The 19,053-nt window shown below is 35.6% G+C and overlaps 1 protein-coding gene across 2 annotated transcripts in view; it reads right to left on the reverse strand.

Moving 5' to 3' along the window:
- CCDC178 (coiled-coil domain containing 178) overlaps positions 1 to 19,053 on the reverse strand; it is a 186,553-nt gene that overhangs the window by 37,705 nt on the left and 129,795 nt on the right. For both annotated transcript variants that reach the window (XM_021386458.1, XM_021386457.1), the window contains exon 18: positions 17,708 to 17,857. In XM_021386458.1, coding sequence (XP_021242133.1) covers positions 17,708 to 17,857 — 150 coding nt within the window. The remainder of the gene's footprint in view (positions 1 to 17,707; positions 17,858 to 19,053) is intronic.

A 19,053-nucleotide genomic window follows, 5' to 3' on the forward strand; every position in this document is an offset into this window, starting at 1 on the left:
AAACAAAGTCCATCCAGTTCCAAAGCCCTGCCATGGCAGAGTTGCCACCCATTAGATCAGGCTGCTCAGGGGCCATCCAACCCGGCCTTGAATGCCTTCTGGGATGGTGCATCCCTTATGGCCTAAGAACCAACCACCAGGTGGCTGTGCCACTCATCTGAAGGTTGAAGATCAAAACTCAGGTTCACTATTCTGGTTTAGTTCAGAGCAGGCTTGGATGTTTTCATACACTGCAGAATCACCAGTATAGCTTAAATAGAAGAGAATAACAAAAATTTATGCATACAGATTCAATAATCTCGGTTTAGAAAATCCATCTAGATTATTTGAGAGACTTGGTAAAGTCCCCAGTCTGAACTACATTTAAGCAAACTAATATGAGCAGAAATTCTGGCTGAGGCCCTAAGCCTATGTTTCTTCTAATGTTTTGAAATAAAATTCTATGAAGAATTAGTTCAGAAAAATTGTCATGTTTTCAAGGAAAAAAAAAAACCATAACCAGCTACACTCAGCTTGCTTAAACATTTATTTCCTCCAGAATAATTTTCACCAGTGTCACCTGCTTTCTAAACTCATTCTCAGACACTTCTGATAGTAGTTACACACTTTCAGAATGCAGCCATATTCAACATTATTGATACGTTTATGCACATAGTAGTGGGCATATTTAGGAAAACAATATATTGATTAAAGGGTATCAAAGACCTATAACTAGTGGGAGTTATATAACACTATTTGTTTCTTTTTTTTTTCTCAGAAAATTTCAAACAATAGGGACTTTTGGGGGCATTAGAATAACTCCTTTACGCTTCCAGCTGAGGAGACAATTAAAAAAAGATATCTGAAGTGAAAGATAGAACCTTGCTGTTGGTTCAATAAGTTGATGCATAAGAATTTCCACAGGGAATAAATAAAGGTTTATCTTCCTAAAATCTGAATTTTAACACAAAAGCAGTGGTCAATCATGCCCTTTATAAATAAGGAGGTGCAAGGATCAAAAAACCTGGAAAAAGAAAAGAAGAAACAAGTTGCTCTCCCAAATTTCTCTCTTACTGGTACCTAACAAAAAAGGTAATGCATAAAAGACAGTGAGAGGGTACACTATGGTAAAAAGTACCATCACTTGCTAATGTCAGACACAAGCATAAGATACTTCAAATGCTGGTAGTATGCACAAAAAGCAACAATAAGGCTCAGACACCAAGTCTGGACTCAGCCAGGCTCAGCTCTTTACTTTCCAGTATCGCCAACACCTCAGAGCTTACATGAGTGTGGCAGCATAGTCCTGAAGTGCTCAGTGCGTGTAGCAAGGAGGACACACATCAAGCTCTCTCCATCATTACATACCACAGTCCCAGCTGCCTGCCTTTTGATAGAAGGTTGGTAACATGGGGAAGGCATCCAGTTCACCAAGGGCTTTCCCACAGACACAGAAAAAAAGGACTGAAATGACTGAGCCAAAACTTAAATGTTCTTAGCTCAGCAGGTGTCAGCATGTTCTACCCACTTCTCACACAACTCCGTAGTCAGAGACAACCAGCATATAGCAGATACAGCAGACACAGGTAAGACAAATAAAATTTGGACAAATTTCAAAACTTTGAAGTGAATATTATGGATGATTGCAGCTATGTAGATATTCAGCTCCTGCCAAAATCCAGCTAGTAAATATCAAACACCAAGATACTTTTGGAGTTACCACTGAAAGTTCAATATGGCAAAAAGCTGATGTAGGAAGGCTAGTTAGGTCCGTATGTTTATTTTAATAATGACTTTAAAAAAAATTTTTTTTTAATGACATTGTTTGTTTTGAACACTTGAAAAGTTCTTATAATTTAATTAAATATAATGAAAGAAAAAGGAAAAAACAAAAATTCTCCTTCAGCAATAATACACTCACAATCCATAACTAACAGGAAGACAAACAATCCATACTTGGCACAAAACACTGAAATTCTCTTTATACCCTGGTTCCCAGTTGATTTAAACCTTCATTAGAAAATATACAACTGTTAGTGCAGAACAACAGAAATAACTTGTGTAATAAGAGTAAATTATATATGAATGAGAGCCAGACACCCTTTGACACACTGCTGATAAAACCCCTGGCTTCAGGCATACTACTGAATTGGAAACTCTGTTGGGGTAGCTCCCCATACAGAATAATGTGAGAAGAAATAGTACTGTAATAAATTTATCTTAGTGACAATTTTATGCACCATTCACTACTGTTAATTTAATAAAATACCCTTGCAGGGTATCTGCCCAATGCGTCCCAGTTCACACGCCCCAGTACCAGACTTAAAGCAGCAGCTGGACATCTCTGCACTGATCGTCACTCACTATTCAGTGGCTGATAGTACTTTTAATGATCATGAGCAATACATTAGAAAATTATAGTATTCTAGCTATAATTCTGAACTAGAACTGTCTCACCATTTAATTCTGGAAATAAATAATGGCTGCAGGAATCTGGGTCTCACACAGAGGCTCAGAGTAGCTAAAGATCTTTCAAGTACCAGATTATCTTACAGCTTGTTTGCTATACTCTGATCACCTTGCATCTAAATAGAAGAAAATGGCTGAGGAAGGAAAGTGGCACTCATTTTATCTTATACACGTTGACATGGTATCTTTAATTAACACTCCTTCATGCTCCTATGTGCTCCTGTACAGATATGTCAGAATTGTAGTAGATTAAACCATTTTAAAGGAGATATGGGCTTTACTCTTTCTTTGTGGTCTCTTGTTTGACACAACATCTCTGCTCTGGGAAGAAAATACATCCACAAAATCAGGGAAATCAAAGTCAGTCCCTGCTAGAGGAAGCTCTACATGGCAGAGAGAGAAATTAATTAGCATACTCCTTTGTCCCTCCCAAAAATACAGAAAATAAATGTAGGTTGAAATATCTGGTGGGAATAGAAAGGATGGTAAGCTGGTGGATGGTAAACTGGACATGAGCCAACAATGCGCCCTCGCAGCCCAGAAAGCCAACCATATCCTGAGCCGCATCAAAAGAATTGTGGTCAGCTGAGTGAGGGAGGTGATCTTGCCCCTCTGCTCTGCACTGGTGAGGCCTCACCTGGAGTACTGCATCCAGATGTGGAGTCCTTAGTACAGGAGAGACATGGACCTGTTGGAGCTCATCCTGGGGAGGGCCACGCAAATGACGCAAGGGATGGAACACCTTCCCTATGAGGACAGGCTGAGAGAGCTGGGGCTGTTCAGCCTGGAGAAGGGAAGGCTCTGAGGAGAACCGGGAGCCGACTTTCACTATCTAAAGGGTAGGTATAAGAAGGAAGGAGACAGACTCTTTAGCAGGGTCTGTTGTGGTAGGATAAGGGGAAATGGTTTCAAATAAAATCATGAAAATGATTTAGACTAGATATAAGGAAGACGTTTTTTACAAGACGAGTGGTGAGGCACTCTGGGCACAGCTTGCCCAGAGAGGTGGTGGATGCTCTGTCCTTGGAGACATGCAAGGCCAGGCTGGACAGGACTCTGAGAAACCTGATGTAGCTGTAAGTGTCCCTGTATTGCAGGAGAGTTGGACTAGATGACCTTTAAAGGTTCTTTTTAACTCAGAAGATTATGTGATTCTAGAACCTTCCAAATGGTAGAAAGTGATGTTAAATCTCTTGATAAACATCAATATGTTAGCATGAAAGTAAACTGGTTACCTGCAATCTACTTGTGTCTCTCTCAGATTTACTGTCTGATAAAAAGGCTGTTGTTACCGCCTGCATTCTCAGTCCATTTGCATAAATTGTGCATATACACTGGCAGTGGGGACTATGTGCACTGCAAGAACTTCAGAGAATTTCAAACGTGTGGCTACCTTAGGTACTTTGAAGTTTCTAACCATTTATAGAACCTGATACTTAGCTATAGGCAAGCAGACTATATTCAAAGAGTTAAGCACACATATGAAGTGTCAGATTGCTTAGGAAATTAGATTGAGTTCTTGCTGAATGAAAAATTGTTTTCAAAAATGCATGTATTGATGGCATCACATAGCGTAATCAAAATCAAAATGAGGGTCAGTTAGCTATTCTTCATGAAAAAATACCTCCACCTCTAATTCTAAATCCTAAAATCTTACAAAAATATAAGAAAGTTCCAGAAGTGTTCATTCTTGCCCAAATAAAATAAAAGAGCTCCCTGATCATTCAACAGAATCATTTTTTGAGTGTTACTTTTGGGAACAACATTGGCAGGTTGATGATTTAATGTAAAAAATCCAAAGGCATATGTAAAAACTCAAGTTGTCAGAGGGCTGTGACACATGAAAAGGTTAGCATGCATCAGCTGCTCTGACGTTTAGTCACTGTGCATTCTTTTACTCTGTAACGAGTACTCAATGTGAGATAATTTAAGGCAGGCACAGAAATATCATGGTGTTGCTCAGAAGGCAATACAGACCTATCAATAGCATCACAAGACATGGTATTTATGTCTTCAGTTAAATGGTTTGCGTATCTGCATAAATTCTCTCTGTCTATCTGTATTGCAAGTGCATCCACATCTGACTGAGAAATCACTTATCCCTCACTCACAGAACAATAATTTACCATGCTTCTGGTACACGGTACTATTTGCAGAACTATGCTCACAGGCTCTTACCATTGTGTGGCTGATGGACAATAACTTGTTCGTGTGTCAAAAATCAAGACTACTTTATCCTTGAGGAAACTTGTATATGGTAGTCTGCCATTAAAGCTTGTAATTTTGTTGTGAGTTATGTTAGTGTGACAAAATATTTCAAATCCAAAATGTGATAATGATGTACTCATATTGAAAATCTTGTTATTTAGCCAGTTAAGTCGATCTTGTGAAATGTATTCTTCTTTCTATATTTTGCACATATATTTTGCATAGCAGAGAAACAAACTCTCCTCAGTTGAGCAGATCATTCAACCTCTACACAATGAAGGATAGCATTGCAGAATTTGAAATTAAGCATTCTGTTCCCACTGATGAAGTCTGGCAGCAGAAACAAATAAGTGGTGCTAGTAGCACCCCAAAATTGCTATGTTGAGCTGAGACCAGCCATCAGAATAAACTCAGCTTCTTGCTTGCTTTTAATTAGACCTCAGAGCAGAGACTAGGGACAAACATGATGATGTAAAATGTCAGTGTTTCATAGTAAATGGCTTTGATATGTTTCTTTCACAGGAAATTTAGAGACTTTTGCTTTTCCGTGTAATGTCAGGTATTACCGCAACTCGCAGAACAAGGAACTCCTGTCTCTAACTAAGTTTAGTAGATGATAATTTAGATTTCCATGGCATAATAATGTATGCTTTTCTGGTTATTGTAGCGCACCAGACCAAACTATCAGGTGCGTAACTGCTTAGGACTAACCAGCTTATCCCCACACTAAATCTCTCAACGACCTCAGTCACACATGCTAGTACAAGAGCCTTGAATTTTTATTCCTATGAGAGAACGTAACACTGATGAAGATGATGTTGAGAATAAAAGGTAAAGGACAGTGAAAAGAAAAGCTGAAAGACCTATATTTAATGTGTAAATTTGAAGTCTTGTTTCAGTAGGGCTAGATAAGGAGGAGAAAGTAACGTTGTTCACTATAGGAGAAGGAAAACACAAGTTCCAAACTAAGGAGGAGAGAGATTTCTTTGCCTTGCCAGATGTATGTAACAGGAATGATCAGGCTGCATCTCCTGATGACATGTAGTTATCACACAGGTCAAATCTCTCTTGCTCAAACTATACTTCAGGACAAAGCTTATGCTGATTTAGAAACTGCAGAGTAATACAAATAGCCAAACATGAGAAGTAAACCAGCAAAGGCTGCAGAGATAAACATTGCTAGATTGTTTTGTGACCCGTAAGACCACCTTGACCTGAGCTATTCTGAAATGGAAGGGTGGGAACATGGTTATCTTCACGTTCTATATCTTGCACACACATTTTAGCACAAGAGTTCATAGAATCATAGAATGGCTTGGGTTGGAAGGGACCTCAAGGAACATCAAGCTCCAACCCTCCTGCCGCAGGCAGGGCCGCCAGCCTCCACATCTAATACTAGACCAGGCTGCCCAGGGCCTCAATTCACAATGGTTGGCCCCAGTCACAGGGTTGCTGTGATGAGAAAGATTGAACATCTCTGCATCAGGAGGAAGAACTCCTCTAGGAGAGGAAAGAATAAGATACGCAGACTATAGTCGCTCTTTGGAAGGCAGTTAGATAATTAGAAATCAACTAAGACTTATTGCATCATCATCGTCTCTATGAAGGAATGAGGAGTTAAGCTGGGTAGAGTGAAGATGGAAGAAGGTGAGATGATTGTTGACAATACTTATTTCTGTAAGCTGAGAAATAAATGCAGTGAATTGTGCTCTGGCTCCTCTTTTCTTCATTCTCCTGTCATGGCAGCTCCTCGCTTTAGGCAAGGTGTTCATAATAAGTAAACAAAAGTAGTACAATTACTTCCTAATTATTCTTTCCAGGAAAACCTAGTTACACAAGCCACTTGTAAAGATGTTAAGATTTTCTGTCTAAAATTAAAATTGCCCTGAATTTATGTAAAGCTCTCCCCTCAAATAAACATTTCTGGTGTTGTGAAGATTCAGAAAATGCTTCAACAGCAATAACTGGGATGGACGCTGTGTTGTAATAATTTGGATACACTTGACTAATGCAGTTATTCACAATGAGGTTGGCACAGTGCCCAAAGCATTGAGCAAACAAATACAGCGAGATATTCAGTTTAAAGCCTTCCAATACTGCAGCAAGATCTTTGTTTGGTCCAGGGGTACTGTGGACACTATAATGTACTCTACCATCAAAAATTGCCAAAATTATTTATATTTCTTTGTTAAATTCACCACTGTGTTTTATGTAAAAAATGCTGGTGAGGCGCAAGCATTTTTAATCAAATTAGTATGCAACATAAGGCAGCTGTGTGTTCAAATGGGTTTTTAAGCAATTTGGTTGTTTTCTTTATAATAACAGGAAAGAACATTTTGATTTTGAAGGTGACAGAGGCAATATTACCAGAATTAAACAATCTGAATTAGCTTTTTCATGAAATGTAATATGTTTTATGCTTTTAGATGGGATGCTCCACTGCTTTCAGATGAGCCTTTCACTGTCACAGTCAATGGCCAGGAACAGAATAAGCTCTGGAGGTAGGATTATCCTCAAATTTAATTTTTTTAGAAGGAGCTAATGGCAAATGTTTCTAGTGAACTTTAGGTGCATCTACGTTATAACTAGAGAACCAAGACAGGATATTAAAAGAAAAGATAAGAATGAAATTAGTAAACAAAGTTTGACATTTTGCTTAGCTTGAATTTGTCTGAAATGACTATAATGTTTAGAAAGTGCACATATATATATAGCATATTATATAGTAATACTTTTGCTTTCAGATGCACATGGGAAGAAAATAATAGTAATCATTTACATGTATAATATGGTGCCAAAGAAACACATTTTCAAAACATTTACATATTAACTTGTGTAACATGATAGAGATTTCTTCAGGGAATGGATGTGAATTTATTTTTGTTATATCTCAGGATGAAGAAGTTTTCCTCTACTCTATAAAGCTGCAATTTGAATCTGAGCCACAAAGGACACCACTAATACTGTAGAAAATAATTCTCTGGAAAATAACACAGTGATTCAATATTACATATCATTCATTGATTTTGGGAACAAGTGTACTGAGCATACAAAGTACGTTTCTTCTTAACTGTTACAATGGTTGTTCAGCCCATCATTCGTTTCTGTCTGATCCTTCATCGCAAACCTTCCAGATCCCCCAAGGGTTTTTCAAATATACCAATCCTCTCAATTTAGGCAAGCCCAAACAGAAGGAGATGTGTATATAGAGCTTATCCAGTGCACCTAGACCTTGGTGAGATGGGAAGAATGAGAGTAGCATCTTTCTATACAAATCCTGACATTTCTTGCAGTAGAATGAAAACCTGGGGACAGAATTATCAGTAGGATGGGATTCTTTTCAGCCCTGTTTTAAAGTAACTAGTTTGGATTTGGGACAATCATTTTAGAGTACTCACAATCATTTACAGTCATTACAGTAATTTTAAGAGCTACTCCTTGTTTTACAAACCTCTTCTGGAGTGCTGGCTACTGTCTCTATGCCCTGAGCTTTTTCTGGGCTTTTGGCAGTTCGATGACCACTGGAGGCTGTGTATGAGATGTAAAACCCAGGAAGAGGGTTTCCTTCTGCAGGATCCTGGGAAGAATTTCCAGACTTTGCAAAGAGTAGTGACAATGCATAGATCTCTAAGTTTTACAAGTTATGCAGCTTCAATATAGTAAACATACTCACGGTCACAGAATAATCCTTTGTGTAAGTCTTACTTTAGACTATGTAACCTCAAGATTCTAATTCACACTTTTAAAAATTACAGTGGATAATTGCCATCTGTGCCTGCCAGAGAGCTAGTAAGAGGCTGGAAACCTGTTTGTTTCACATTCTTCATGGAAGTAACCCAGAAAGGAGTTCTGCTGGAATTCTGGTATGCAGGGAAAAAAATAGAAGTTCACAGGCTACCATGGGGAGTGCTAGAAAAGGAGACTTTTTGCGTGAATGACAAAAAGTAGTTATCATTTCAACAAAGCAGACATAAAAGGAATTTTTTGCAAGAATGAGTTGAAGATAGTAGATACTGATGATACCCTGTATACAAAAAGACAGTGAAGGAAGAGGCACATCCAAGATGATATTTCAGGAAGGGAAACTTTCCTTGGGGCCTTTGTTGCAATTTTATGCAGACAGTTTGAAAACCTTAGAGTTGGAGAAACGCATTTGGAGCTAAGTAGAGGAAACAAGAGGGACCACAGAGGAACCTGCTCTACTTCTCAATAGAAGAACAAGAGGAAACATACCATCTGGTGGTACACCAACGTACAAATCAGATTACTACTGTTTAAAATGATGTTTGGGTTTCTGTCCAGTATGCTGTGTCACTTTAGTCCATTTGTTTTCTTCAGCTGAAGGAAACAAGGCATCAAAAAGTACAATCTATATCACCACACTCATAATTACAAAAAAAAAAATGTCTGAAGGCAACTTTGGCAATACAATCAAAAAGCTTCAGTAAAGCAGCCAACATAATGATGATTAGATAGCCTTTACTATAATCCTATAATCTCCAGGAATGAAGGTAAAGAGCAGACTGTTGTTAATACCTGTTAATACAGGATCTGTAATCACATAGGAATAGAGGTAGAACATTCTGCAGTACGTCAAGACAAAGAATTACTCAGAAAACTTCAGGCCATTAGTGTTATTCAGGATTCTTTTGCAGGAATATTACTAGAAATAATGGTATGGGACAAGATTACAAGACATTTAGAAATGGGTGATTTAGTTAGGGGCAGACAGCACATATTCACTAAAGGTAAATTATGTTTGACAAATTAGCTTGAATCTGATTATTGTAATGTTCTGTTGCTGGAGGAATGAATTAGTGTCTGCAATTTATCTGATTCTCAAAACTATATTTGATATTTGCCATGAAAGAGACCCAGTTTACAAAGGGGGAATTACGGGCACTTATTCAAATAGAGTGAAAATTATCTCAGGAAAATGAAAGAGCATGTCAATTAACAATAACACGTCAGGTGGAAAAACATATACAATCAGCAGTCAATAAGCACCACTTTACTTGACCTATTACACAAATTGCACTGAAATCAATGTCAAGAATGGCTAGATTTAGTGTTAAAATATATTAGGACTAACAAAATTACACTGGGTTACTGGGAAGTAGATAGCAATGCTGCGTTCAACACACTTATCTCTGAAAATTACAACAGCCCTGGTGCTTTTTTATACTGGAATCCCTCATTCCCACCCTCTTTATTTCACAATTATTCATTCTCCAATTCAGCAAATTATTTTTAGAATCTGAAAATACCTTCTTTTCTATTTTTTTAATACGGATAGATAATTTTTGTATTTACATGAAGAACTTATTCCAACAGATCCCAAAACATAATTTATTTCCAGTGATTCAGAGGTATTCACACCTGAGAGCATGAATTGATGTGCTACAGCTGCTCCCTAAGTTTTCTAACCTAGGTCCTTGTTTAATTTTACTCCCTCTCCAAGATGGTACTCAAAGAAGGAAGAAGGCACACAGCCAGCATGTGGGAGGAGCCGAACTGCAGCTGCAGCGCAGGTAACTTGTGGATACAGAGTGAAGCTTCTGGTTTTCTCTCAGGTTGTGTGTTCTGCTGGCAGCCTTGGAAGTCCCCTGACACTCAGTAATCACGCAATCATAGAGCATCACAGAATCACAGAATATTCTAAGTTGGAAGAGACCCACAAGGGTCCTACTCCTGCCTCCACACAGGACCACCCAAATTTTAAACCTTATGTCTGAGAGTGTTTTCCCAGTGCTTCTTGAACTCTGGCACTTGGGGCCACGACCACTGTCCTAGCACTCTCTTCCATGCCCACCACTCTCTGGTGAAGAACCCTTTCCTTACATGCGGCGTGACCCTCCTTTGTAACGCAGAGAGGTAATAGCTTTAATCCTGAAAATTCGGAAGGGACTGTACTCTAACTGCAGGATTATTCTAGGGTTAAGTGTTCTCAAGAATAGGAAGACTCAAATTCACATTCCCACTGTCCCATTTACAACAAAGATTAGAAAGAAGGTATCACACATCTGGGCAGGCCCAGCTCTGAAACCTGCATTATTTTGGGGTTGCTTACTTCAGTATCAATGATGAAACTACTTTTAGCATAATTTACTAACATTTATTTCAGACCAGTGTTCTACTGTTAGACAGACTCCTTAATGATTTCACCCTTTTGTCTCCTCCAGAAATAATTATTCACAGTGTGTGACTGCAGTGAGAAACTGACAGAGACAGACTTAGCCAAGGATCATTGTGGCAGAGTACTTGAACCTGAGAGGATACAGAGCATCTGAATTACTGACATTTAAGTGAAGAAGTACTCATCTTCCCCACTGAAAAATATCAAATGCCCTTTCTAGATCTATCCACTGATTTCCAAACATTTTATTTTTAATCAAAGCAAACAAACATTTTTCAGGAAAGAAATATTTGTTCTCCCCAACCTCCAGCATTTTTTCTTTTGTCCCAAATTCTGAAAATCTTAGCTTTAGATTAGCCTGAAACAGATTTTGAGAACTTCTCTTCATATTAATTTCTAACTAAAAATATACTTGTGCAGCTCTGCTCTACCAGTTGGCAAGACTTTTCTTGTATAAGTGTATATTCCAACCTCTCTAAGTGCTATTTTACTTGTACATAATAACAGAAAATGAATATGATTTCTGTCCTCAAATACTATGTCTGCCACAACCTGCCTCACTGGGACAAGCGTCCTTGGGAGTTAGCGAAACTGCAAAGACGTTTGGTTTAAAACCTAGGCTGGCTGATTGCCTCAGCAACAAAGACTCCAGCCATTGAAGCGCTGGTTCCCACAAAGGTCCTAGAGCCATACATTCACGAGACCGGTTCAGAGTACACATAAATGCATGTGGAACTTCACCACAACCTGTCAGTAGAGAATTGTTTCATCAGACTTTTTCCAGCTAATTCTAGTGGAGACCATTCCTTCTGATTAATGGATTTAATTCTGAGTGGAAGTGTTTAAGAAGGTGCAGTACAAAAGTTTCTACCCATTTCTGGAATAACAGCTTGCATAACAGGGCACATTAATCTTATATGTTAAACTATTAAGAATGTTTTAGCTTTTCAAGCATATGAGCATGGAAAATATAGGCCTAATAAGATTTTAACATAAGTACCCCTAATAAGGCATTTGAGATGAGTTACAATGTAGGTGTGCTTTATAATCCTGAAAGATTCTAATAATGCTGTTTATGAGCTAAAAATGAAAGCAAAAGTATGACTTTTATTAAGTTAGAGCATTTTGTTTGTTGTTTGTTGCAAGTGTTTTTGTCCATTATTGAATGCTAAGTCAAGCTATTTTGACACCAAATATTTTCAGAAAGTATTTGTAAGATTAAGCTATAACACTGTGACCTTAATGATGCTCTTAATGCAAGTTTGGAGTAAATGTGAATGAACGTGAATTTATGTAGCTAATAAGAATGTAAATCTCAAACTATTAATCTATGTGGCTAAAAATGAACGTAAAGTATACGAAATAAGATATAAACATTTTTTGAACTTTTGAACTTTTCCTAAGGAAGTTTGATACTCTGCAGTCATTCGACCTGCCTGCTATAAACGTAAACAAAGGAAAGTAAGTAAATTTCTTAAAAATTGATTTTGAATTTAATAATGGAAGATCTTCTGCCTGTTTTTGATTAAATCCATCTGTAACAGTAACAATTCTAAAATCACTATAAAGTGTTATTAGAAAAAACAAGCGTACAATGGGTCAAGTCAGCACTGGTACATAGGTTCCCTAATACAAAACCGCTGGAACACTAAGATAAGGGTAAGTTTTACTTCCAAAGTCAACTGTTTTGCAAAACCTACACAAAGTTAATTCTCTCGCCATAATAGTATTTTCCTGGATACCTAAAAAAATCAACCACAGAATAGAATATTCTATCTACCTCCTGACTGAATAAGATAAACTAGAGAACAGGTCTTTTCTGCAAGTTATTCATATGGGCACATTAATGGGTATCTACATGTTAGAAAGAATTGTTGAGTACAAGGAGTGCTAAAAACATCTATTTCTACTTTGGTAGAGGTGCTAGCACAATTTATCTGTTCCTTTTATGTTCTCTCTATACTAAATGGAGTCTGGAATAGGAATACAGATGCAGGAAAAAAACAAAAATTCTATCTTCAATTAAGAAGAATCATTATTTGGAAAGAGTTTTCTAATCTTTTCTCCAGAGGCATTTGAGGACACCCAAGTTCTAAAATAAATACCTAAATGAATTATCAAATTTCTATGTATCTTTTTACAGAGAAATAAAGAGATTTCACTTTCTATAATGCGACATCTTCTTCTCCAATTTTCTGTAGGAACTAACATTTGAATCCTACAGACATTCTGCTCTGTGATTGCTTCTGTAGTATGCAAATCTAATCTGACCAGCCACTGATATGGCTGATACATATGGAAAGGAGACTGACTTTCTTTAAATTATTGAAATAACTTTGTTTTGCTACCAAACTAATAATATGATTTGACTGCCTGCTGTATTAATTTTCTTACTGAGTCATCTGAACTTATGGAATTATTGATTTAAATTTAATTATAACATTAATTTGATGCTTACATTGTTTAAATATAATTAGCTCAATGAAAGCAAATTTGCATAATAAAAACCTTATTGAAGACACATCTTTTCCTTCTGTTTTTATATGAAGCTGTCTATTCTGACAACCTATCACAGTGTCAAAATTCTAAAGTCAGAAAAAAAAACTCAGTTAAGAACATTGTAAATGACACTCTTTTGCTTAATAGCTATTATTTAGTCTTGTTATATCTGCAAAAGAAAAGAAAAATCAGTTCCATCACTAGTTTCTATTCTTAATCAAAACAGATCTGAAAACTGGTTAAACATTTACGAAATTAAATTTCCGATATTCCTTTTATGATAATTTTCAATGCTTTCACACTGAATCCTTAATAGGTTTCTTCTTCATTTAAGATTTGTAAGGAAATAGGTATGGAGGTCTGTTTTTTGCTGTAATATTATCAGTGCTTTCACTATTAGTCTTGTGAAGATATGAAACAATCCAAGACCTCCAGAATGAACCGAATAGGCAAAAACACAGTTTAAAGACAGAAAGTATTTTTTGTTTACAAATAATAGTATTTTTTTTTTTTTTGTCATTAAGGTCAATGAATGGGAACCACAAAATCAGAAGTTAATTGCATAAACTGGCATGCATCAGATTTACTTTATATTCTATTTGGTGATTCAAAACAATGGGAACTTCATTTTAAAAAAAACCACAAACTTATATCCTAGTTGAGCAAAATACTAAAGGCAGTAATATCCAAGAGGGCTCAGAGCCAAACACATACATAAGAAAGACATGAAAATATATTTATATGAAAGCATAGAAGAACTTCACTTGACTTGCATGACTTTTTGTATCAAGCATGCTACAGCAGTCTTTTGATTCTAATATGAAACTATAGTAAGGATCATTGCACTAATGCGTGAGGATTTGTGATAATGTTGCAGAAATTTTACTGTCAAAACTGAACTGCAGTGTAATGACTTTTGTTATCATGGTTTCTAATAACTATTCAGCATGAACTGACCCTACATATGTTTTACTGCAATAATATGTCAGTTATCCAGAAAGTAAAAAAGGAAACAGAAATCAATAGACTCCTTTCTCCCACAGCCTCAATATAATTTGGCCTCTTGAAGGTAACAGAACATGAATATGAGAATGAATTTTTACTTTAATTTTAAAACAATAGTAATTTTCAGTGAGATAATTTTTAAATGCAAATTATCTGAATAAAAAAAATCTTAAAGTTTTGTTAGATTCAAGTAAACAGGTTATTAATATATAATGACATATCTCTATATTTTGGAATCGACCCTAATTTCAAGATAACAAACACTGATGTCTACAGTACAACCATTAATCCATTAGCAAGATATGATGGAAGTAACAAATTTCATTCTTGGGATAGATATTCTAAGATTGCCCATAGTATTGGTTTTCGTGCATAGAAGTATTTCTGGCACTAGTATGCAATCTTGTTAACAGTTCCAGAAGAAATTGAAAAAAGAACATTTGAAACTTCAACCTTTCCAAGTTAAAGCTGATATTCCTAGCTAGCTTTTTGATTTCAGAAGCCCAACAAAAACATAAAATCTCATGGAATTTGTTAGAATTGAAGAATTTGTAGTATAATAATGGGGTGAAGTAAAGAAAACAAAGGCAGATATAGTATTATACACCTGCAAAAACAAGCCTATTACCAGTGCTACATAATAACTTCATTAATCACAAGAATTGAAGAAAGCAGAAATGCTTTCTCACTCGCAGCAAAGTTGAAACTTGTATATGTGTTTTCCACAAGGCTATTATCTGTTATAGCATGCAAGGTAGAAATCTAGAAAACAACAGTGGGATATGAAAACCTTGTCTCATCCACTGCATCTGTACAGCAGTGTTAAAAAAATCCTTTCTCCTCCAAGAGAATTCCCTTGCATTCACTATGCAGAAGAGAGTATTATACTTTTCACAGGCATAGCTCCTCTATTCAGTGATGCATATCCTCCCTGTTCGTAAGTGCACCTTCCTCAGTACACAGAACCTTGCAAGATCACGATAAAACACTTCATGCTGCCAAAGACACTATTTCACCCATCAAGACGGAGCCTTTTCTGGGGCTGAACAAAGCAGCTACTTAGGATTCCAAAGTAAACCTACTTAATTAGTTAGAGCAGTTACTAATATCCATTTAAAGTATGCCAAACAATTTAATATTAGTAGTTTTCTTTTTACATTAGTATTCATAAAAACTAGCTTCTAATTTTGAGTAATAATATATGCATAGGATACTAAGAGAAAGAAGTCTTCAGGATTTAGGAATGGAGGAATGTGCCTCTTGAAGTCTGCACATTGTAATGCATGTATATAGTGCAACACCTAGAAAAATCATTACTTTGATACTCCCTCAGAATTGATTTTCTGTTGCAGTTGTAATTCACTTAACAAAAAAAAAAACTAAGAAGAAAACACACCTTATTTTTACAGGAGCTGTATGTAGTCAACACCTTCTTTCCTTTTGTCATAACTGCTAAATACTCTGTGATAATGATGTACATGTTTTGCCTTAATTGTCAAACTAGTTAGTCCCTTAACAAAGTGAAGAATTATCAGAAAGGACATCAGAGTAGTTGTTACTGTAATTCCCAAATTAATATTCTCAATAGAGTTTCTCTTCTTCATATACTTAATGGCACAGAGGACTGTCAGAAAGCCTAAATACCCCCATCACTAATTTCTACCATAAACTAGGTACACATGTCGTAATGCAATGCTGCTTATAAGCTTCTATAGAATAGCAACATACTCATAACCATTTTCTTCATAAACAAGATTTTAAAAAGCCAAACAAATGATTATGTGGCAGTGCTGATGAAGCTAGATCCTGTTGGTAATGCAATGCAATTTTGCTATATTTTACTATGTTTATTTTATTGTATTCAAATTGAGAAGGAAAAAAGCAATAATATATGCCAACTCATTTGCAATTTTGTTTGCTTCCATATTACCTCACCGAGATGTATGATAATATCACCTACACTGTGTCCAGAAGAGGTAAATTGCTGAGTGGGAAATCTGTTTCACAAATATTACCAAGAACTAGTACATCCAGGAGGCACTCTTATATCCAAAGAAATTAAAGGTCCAGATTATCGAACATAGATACATTTTTCTTTAGAAAGCATTCCTAATTCTGTATTCAGAAAAAATACTTTCAATTCCTTCTATAACCCACTCATTCTAAGAAAACATCTCAATACTCATAGCTTTGCCTTTAGATCATATTTAGGGAGCATAATTAGCACTCACTTGGTGAGGAGAGATAGAAGTTTTCTTCCATTATTTATGTTTTGATCTTCAACTTGTTCTCCAAATACGGTTATCTCTAAGAATACATGACTTAAAAACATTTTTGTTCTTGAAATATAGAAAGGTGTGTTGTTAACAAGAATATCTTGAAAGGAACAAATTCAAATTCAGAGTACACTGAATTTCAGAATTAGAGATTTACTGAGGTGTACTGTGGGAAATGAGCAATGGCTGAAGATACAGGTATAGGACATACGAGGGACTAAGAGGACTAAGAGGGACTGATAGAAGTGAAGTACTACTAGTAATTTGAACTTCACATCTCATTTATTTATTTGAAATAAATAATATCTTCATTCTAACATTCTTACCTGAAATTGTTGATATTAACCTACAATTTTTGTGCATGATGATTTAGATGTGTATTAATTTTCAGAAACATAGACATGAAAGACAAGCAAGCAATATTCCGGCTAACATACCCATATTATGTTTTTGATTTAATTATAGTTAATACTGATATAGTTGATGCTCATATTCTGAGAACTATCTATAGACACAAAGCAAAGAAAAAAAGACTTTGTACATACATTTACTTTCTTAAAAATAATTTTAGAAAACCTCACTTGATTTATATTCCACAACATTGCTAAATTTAAACAAAAAAAAGCCTATTCAAATGTAAATAATTATTCAAGAGAATATTATACCTCAGCACTATACCTCCATCATGGAAGTTCATCAAATTAGATTTTAAGTTTTTTTCATTTTCATATCAATGTTTTCTACATTAAATGCTTGCAGTGTCTGATTATAGCTGTTGTAAAGCTCACAATTCCCTGAAAGACTATTTGATAGAAAAATAATGCATAATGTTAAGGTACTGGATACTATACTGGGTAATATAGTTTTGTACAAAAATAAATACATTCCAGGTAAAAGAAATAGAATTATGACTTAATGGACAATTAATACTTTATATGAGTAGCTCTGCAAAGTACAAAAAAACAAGCAAGCAAGAAAAGAAGTGAAAATACAAAAAATGCTCAAGAAGAAAATAAAAGTGCAGGTGATAGGTGATATATTACTAACATATTCTACTGGTATTAGGTAGCTGCATTGATCAAATGAATTTTAAATAGGAGATAAATTAATTGAATGAATGGTATTAGCTCTTTACCTGCTGATGATCTCTAACTGAATCTTCCACCTTGATTCTACTATCATAGAGTTCTGTGAGATCTTCTTTACAATTTAAGTAGCACTTCTGAAACATTTGATATTCTTGAGCTAGCAATAGATTTTCTTTAATAATTTGCTCCAGATTGACCTAAGGAGAAAAGTAATTGATTACACTCACTGCAAAATGCTTTTCTAAAAAACAAAATTATAGTTCACTTCGCCAGTTTCCTTGACTTATTTTCTTATGAACAACTCCGAAATACAGACGACAAGACTATGGTCTCAATGAAACCAATGGGAAAACTACAAATGATCTCACAGTGTTTAGAATTTTGCTGAAATATTTGTACTGAAGTGAATGCTATTAATAGTTTCCTTGAAAATAAAGTTTTAAATCGTTACAATATAAACTAGAAAAAACATTCTTCTACCTTACTACATAAGTCCTCTTTCTGTATAAAAATTATTTTGTCTCAGTTGCCAAAGGACTCACTAAATTTTTTCACATTTTACTGTTCAAATATCTTTTTCCACATTATATGAAAAACAGAGACAATGAAATAGTCACATTTTTTAAAATAATTCTAAAGTTTCCCAATCATAATTTGATAAACTTGATTTTAAAGACTAATTTAATTATCAGCTGTCATGGTTTGCTACCAGGTGAAGTTGTTTGGTATGTGTGCTTCCATAATCAGACGAATTCCAATTGTTTTTCAAACTCATCTTGACTGAATTGCCTGTAATTGTAATCCATGACTTTATAACAGTCAAATAATTTTCTAAGGTATTTTATCTAAGTTACACAGACAATCTGATTTAATTTAAAATTGGTCTATGTCAAGGAATTCTGCTTTCATTTTTTTTTTTCATTAGAAAATGCATTTTATGGGAGGGAAGCCCAACTAGACTTATCCATAGACTTAGATGAATGAAAATTTCTTCTATCTTCATAACTATAAAACAGGATGGCCAATTTCTACATTTCAAAATATTTTTTGAGATATGTTTTAAATGTATATCCTTAAAATACAATTTTAAAATAGGATAGCGAGTTACGATGATACCACCCACTAGAGAGGAGAGATGCACAAAAAAGATCAATGGGCAAGCTTAAAGCTTATTAAATTTATGTAAGCTGTTGCCTGTTGTATTTGGGAGGTACTTCTGTTAAAGTCAGATGCGCATAATAAAGTGGAGGAGTAGAGGACAGCTTACAATTATGTACAAGTCTGGGCCAACTAATTAAACCTAGATGTCCATATGAAGAATTGTTACCGTAATCTAAGGCAATATTTCAAAGTCTTATAAATGCAGAAGTTATAGTCTAAAAGTTTCTCAAGT

Source organism: Numida meleagris, chromosome 2 (assembly GCF_002078875.1).
Source record: "Numida meleagris isolate 19003 breed g44 Domestic line chromosome 2, NumMel1.0, whole genome shotgun sequence".
NCBI lineage: Eukaryota > Metazoa > Chordata > Aves > Galliformes > Numididae > Numida > Numida meleagris.